This window comes from Buceros rhinoceros, unplaced genomic scaffold (genome assembly GCF_000710305.1).
Source record: "Buceros rhinoceros silvestris isolate BGI_N320 unplaced genomic scaffold, ASM71030v1 scaffold36967, whole genome shotgun sequence".
NCBI classification, from domain to species: Eukaryota; Metazoa; Chordata; class Aves; order Bucerotiformes; family Bucerotidae; genus Buceros; species Buceros rhinoceros.
The window spans coordinates 3,641-9,386 of NW_010423392.1; the positions used below are offsets into that span (position 1 = coordinate 3,641).

The following is a 5,746-nucleotide window of genomic DNA, read 5'->3' on the forward strand; positions in this document are numbered from 1 at the left end:
AGAGCGTCTCAACCGCTGGAAAGCGCTTGGGGAAACGCCGACACCGGCACTATCCCTGGAGCAGAACAAATCCTAACGCACATTTCCAATGCAGCAACATCTAGAGGTCTTGTCAGGTGGGACCAACTGCAATAACTCTGGTACCAACACGTGGGACAGCGCGGTCTGACCAGGGGACTCCTCTTTTCTCCCACTCTGTTGGGTGAGAAGGGTATGACTTTACTGCTGCTTCTCAAAGGCAGTACTGAAATCTTTGCTGGATTTCATCTCCTAAAGAACAATATTTATTGATGATTGGGGTGGAGGGAGACTTCTGGTGTTTCTGAAGTGCCTTAGACACCCCAATACATGAGAACAGTTAGGCTCCCCCTCAGAAGACCATACAGGACCACTCTCCTCTAGAGAGAGAAGGTCAGAGGACCTGTAACATGCAGAGCTGGTATTTTTGAAAACGAGAGGAATGGCTCCTCTTCCGCTGGGACACTGAACAGGTTAGGACCTCGAAGGTGACATCCAGAAGGTTGAACGAAAACAAAAAACGGAGTCAAAGCCACTCCTGTTCTTCAGGACTAAACATGATCAGAACTTCTGGGTGTAACCAACACCTTTTCTGTAGTGCAATACAAGAAGCCCTTAAGTCTTCACGTGTAACAAATACCACAAGCTTCCACCCTACGCAGAGACTCATGTCACCACCCAAAGGCACATGTCAGGTCTGCACACGTGGAAGTGTTTTTGTAGCTGTTTTTCTCCTCTGTCCGTGAGTAGCAATGAAAGAGAAGACAAAACCACAGACGGAGGAGGATGTAATGTAGGGTAAACCAGGAAAGAGGTCCAGAATAGAGATGTGGGGGCCACTGGCCACCTGAGGGAGGGCAGGAACTACAAGCAGAGAAGTAACTTGTTTTGTAATTCAGAGAAATGCAACATTTTGCTTTGCTTCAGAAAAAGTAAAATAAGATAAGCCAGAATACATCAAGGATGTCCACATCCATCACCCATTATTCCTCCTCTCATTGACAGCTCCCAGGCACCAAAATATTACGAGCTATGGAGAATCCCTTTTCCTCCAAAGAGAAGTGAGTTAACATGTCAGGGACAGCCCCATCATTTGTTATTGTCCTGCCACAAAAGACGAGTCGGATCCTTATCCCAGGGCTAAACATAAGCGATTCACGTGGCAGAGTTTATAGCGAGCTATTAGGAATTTCACCTCAGCACCGGGAAAGAGGCCAACACTGGGATTGCTGGGGGAGAAGATGCAATGTAAAGGTGTCCCCATGACTCACACAGGCAGAGCGGCACCCCCTGTACTTCCCCCTTCCAGAAAACAAGTGGAAAAGAGAACAGGCACTCACCTTGTTGATGAATGATGCAAATTTGTTGTTGAGATCCTTAATCTGCTCTTTCTCATCTGACCGCACTCGCTGGAACTCGGGGTCAACTTGTACTTGTATTGGCCTCAGAAGGGTGGTATTGACACGGACCTCCTCGATGCCTCTGCTAATGCCAGCCTGCCCAAAGCCCTGTCCAGCCCCTTGGTCACCAAGGCCTCCTCCAGGTACCCCACTGCCTGAGCTTCTTCTATACATGCTACTGGGCCCTGCTTCACCACCATGAAAAGCTCCCACAAAATATCCTGTGCTACCGAAGCCCCTACCACCAAATCCCAGGTACCTTCCATACCCTCTTCCTTCTCCTCCATAGCCTCCACCAGCAGAAAAGCCCCTAAACCCACCAAGGCTGTGGACACTCCTGCTGCCATAGCCATAGCCATAGCCATACCCATAATCACTTCCGTCACCTCTGTTGTCTTCATAATGCCTTATGAATGAGCTTCTCCCACCACCCAGCATGCCGCAGTGGGCAGAAGAAGAGCTGAAATTCCCATCCCCAAATCTGGAGAAACGCTGGCTCATAGCGTCGCTTCAGAGTGTCAAGCGAAGGCAAAACAGCAGGTGAGGAAGGTTGTAGAACAGGAGGAGAAAAAAGAGCAAAGGATCCTCAGCTCTTCTGGTGAGGGTGGCCGAAGTTCTCCTTTATACGCTCTGGAGGAGTCCGTCTCCATTCCGGGGTAATTAGCAGGTCTGTTGATGTTGTTATTGGGTTTGGTTCATCAGGCAGCAATTAACGGCGCGTTGTGAAACCCCCCAAATCCTGCCTGACTCATGAGCTGTGCTCAGATGAGATCTCCTTATCTCATTGGCCTGCCCTCCATCACTAATTACAGCTCGCACAGTTATCCGTCCACTTCACCACGGTTTGTTCTCTCTCGAATTTCCCCACCTCTTTTGGCATTTCATTTTGTGAGGCAGAAGGCCTGGAGTTGTCCTCAGATTGACTCGGGGGTGGCTGACCTTGCTTCACCGCATCACCAGGAGGAAAGCAAGGACTGCTGCTCCCCCAACATCCCCTTCTCCTTGCTCTCCTTCCCAGGACACCCAGCCAGTACCTATTGCTTTGGCAGGGCTGCAGGGAGAGGGAAGGTGTTGAGATCTTGTCCTCTGCCTTTGGCTCCTAAAGCTGAAAAGGCATCGAGAGAACAGAAAAAGTGGAATTTCTCTGTCAATTTTAGCTTTAATTAACGGGGTGCAGAGTTATGAATGGAAAAGGAAGTTCTGAGATAAACTTTAACCAATTAAACCAAACATTCAAGTACTTAAGTTCTCAACTAAACTATTAACTAAAACGATTGAGATGAGGCCACCTTAGGGAACAGACAACCCACCACGGCCATACACAGGGACTCTTGGCTGCTCCTGCTCTTCCCCATGGGGGTAGCAGGACCACGAACTGAAACTTCCTGTTTGTGGGTGTTGTTTTTTAAAGGCCAAGATATCAAACACAGAGCTGGGCTCCAAGTTTTTCTACCCGGATTCTCCCACTGAGCCTGATCCACCCCCGTTTCCTCTCCTCATCCCAGTCAACACTTGACCTTTCCAGTCTGAGCACCCTCCGGTGCAGGACTCAGTGGCCATGGACTCGTTAAACAGCGCCTGGGAGCCAAGCCCTGCTGCTGACGATGCCCCTGAGAGCCTCCTGCCTCGACCGATCTCTCTAGAAGACAGCAGAGGTCTGATACACCATCTCCAAAAGCCCTGGTGGAACATTTTCCACGTGGGCAGCGCTTCCCCTTTGGCCACTACAGCACACCAGGAGGAGCTGGAGATGTTTTTCCTCCCCAAGGTGCTGGATTAAGCCTCACCATGAATCCTTCAGTTATGTAGCAGTTGTGTGGTCAGGGCTGCGTCACCCTCCCTCCGGCTCCATTTGGAAAGTGCCTTGTGAATCCTCTAAATGAAGGGTTTGCAGGGAGAGGTTGTTAGACCGGTGGTTATCAGATCAGCCGAACCGTCCTGAGGTGGACAGGACTGTGGACACTCAGCGTTGTGGGCTGTTCCCAGAAGCAGACACAGTTTTCCAGGCAAGATGAGAAGTACGACTTTTCCCTAGCAAACTTGGTCTCTTCTGGCCTCACACCAGGAAGGGCCAGACCTTCCATTTGTGCTATTTTTTGTAATTAAACTTTCCTAATTAACCCCATTTTACTGAGAATATCAACAAGATTTCCTCCTGAATTTCCCCTCGCTGCATACCTAGATAAAAACCCGCATGGATTGAGAATTCTGTGTCCCACTGGGAAGAACAATTACAGCGAACAGAAAAAACACCTAATGACCATGAGTTTAGACGTGAGTGGGGGGCGATCTGGAAACTCCCTTTCATCTCAAGTGGGGAAGGTTTGACAAAGCAGTAGGGTATGACACCAAAGTCTTTCCTGTTCTGTGTTAGTTGGGCTCAGTATTTGCTAGATGCTGGTGCATCTCGAGAGAAACCAAAGTCAATCGCCCTCCTTCGCTCCCATCATTGGGCCAAGCTGAAGGACCCTTTCAGAGCAGTGCCCACCCCCGTGTAGGACAAACTGTGTGAACAGTGTTGAGACGCAAACTCCTGCGTGACCTCGGAGCTGTTATTAGGGTCAGGTAAAGATTCAGAAGACAACGTATGACTTCCTGTCAGGAAGGTAAGACTCTATGTGCATCACCCGTGATCTTCCTCGTGAGGCCTGAGCCGTAACATCCCTTTTTCTCCCCTTAACTAGTGATTCCTCAGCAAAGGCAGAAGGATTTCTGAAGGGATGCTCTTGTTCTCTGGTCTATTGGGTTCATGAGTGATGACTTCGGGTGCAACTCACCTTCATTCCCACTCTTTGAGAGGGGCTCGTTCCAACGCACACTGCATTAGATCATCCCCATGCATCTTGGAAGAGTTATGACCTAGAGAAGGGAACACCCATGGACCAAACAAGCCCCCTCCACGAGGGCCAAAGGTTAGAGCTATCTGTCCAAAATCACTGTCCTAAATATACCCATCAACACGCCGTGTGGAGCGAACTGGGTGGAATTCATACAGAACCACTGACCTCTGAGGTGTCCTGCTTGAGAAGGGCCTCCTGCAAACCCTGCATGAGAAGAGCACCCATCCTACCCCACATAATGCCGCATAATCCAGAGCACGGCGTGTAGGCTGCTGTTGTGATCAGTGTTTGAACCAGCTCAGCTGTGGCACAACAGATCAAGCCACACCTGAACCCGTCGAGCTGGCTCCAGGAACAGGAATGCATCCAGGGAGATGTTCACACATTCTGCAGATGAAGAGGGAGCTTCCTGTGGTACCTTCCTCTTCCCTGCAATGGGCTGGCGTCGCTCTTGGAACCTGGGAACCTTCTGCTCTGATCCTTGAAAAGGAACAGCAAAAGAGCTCCCAAAATGCATGGACCAAAAGGACCACGGGTTCAACCAATGTCCTAACACAGGAATGGGTTATCACTGACTCTGCCAGGGAATGGACATCTTCAGGGGCTGCTCAGATAGCCACATGGTCAACCTGGCTTTTTACTGGTGGAGATTTTTAAGACAATTTTCAATTGCGTTCCAAAAGTTACTCATGTAAAATTGACTGTCTGGTCTTCCTCTGTGACTGTTGGAGTAAGCACAGAACGTCCCCATGTTATTCCTCCCATCTAGAAGAGGCTGTGAAGCTGGTGGTGATGTTCCTCCCATCTGGAGGAGCCTCTGAAACAGCTGGCATGATTGTGCCTTTCTGGCCGGTCTCATTTCCCTCTATGGACCATAAAGGAACCTGGAGATCTCACTCAACTCCTGGCTTTGGGGTGGTGAAAGTGATGCATGTTCTGCCGACCTCCATCAGACCCACGCAGTCACAGAGACTCTGCGGGGAATTCACATTTTCAAACCATAGAGACAATTCACAAACAGACCTGAGACTCAGGTCTTCGAGCACAATGGATGCAGGAACACAGAATCACAGAATCGTTTGGTTGGAAGAGACCTTCAAGATCATCAAGTTCAACCACTCTCCGAGCACTGCCAGGTCCCCACTGACCCCTGTCCTCAGCACCACCTCGACCCAGCTGGGAAACCCCTCCAGGGACGGGGACTCCACCACTACCCTGGGCAGCCTGTTCCAACCCTTCACCACGCTCTGTAAATTAATTTTTCCTAATATCCAACCTCAATCTCCCACCTGCTTTGAGGTAGTTGTAAAAGCAATAAGGTCTCCCCCTCAGCTTCCTTTTCTCCAGACTAAATAACCCCGGTTCCCTCAGCCGCTCCTCATAAGACGCGCTCTAGACCCTTCACCAGCTTCATTGCCTTTCTCTGGACGCGCTCCAGCACCTCAATGGGTCCTTGCAGTGAGGGGCCCAAACTGGACACAGTACTCA

General features: G+C 49.9%; 1 protein-coding gene across 1 annotated transcript in view; it reads right to left on the reverse strand.

The window, feature by feature from the left end:
• The window catches only part of LOC104497189 (keratin, type II cytoskeletal 1-like), a 4,198-nt gene extending 2,606 nt beyond the window's left edge, over nt 1-1,592 (reverse strand). Inside the window, exon 1 of the mRNA XM_010140407.1 lies at nt 1,359-1,592. Within this exon, the coding sequence (XP_010138709.1) occupies nt 1,359-1,592 (234 nt within the window). The remainder of the gene's footprint in view (nt 1-1,358) is intronic.
• Nucleotides 1,593-5,746: the final 4,154 nt, after the last annotated feature.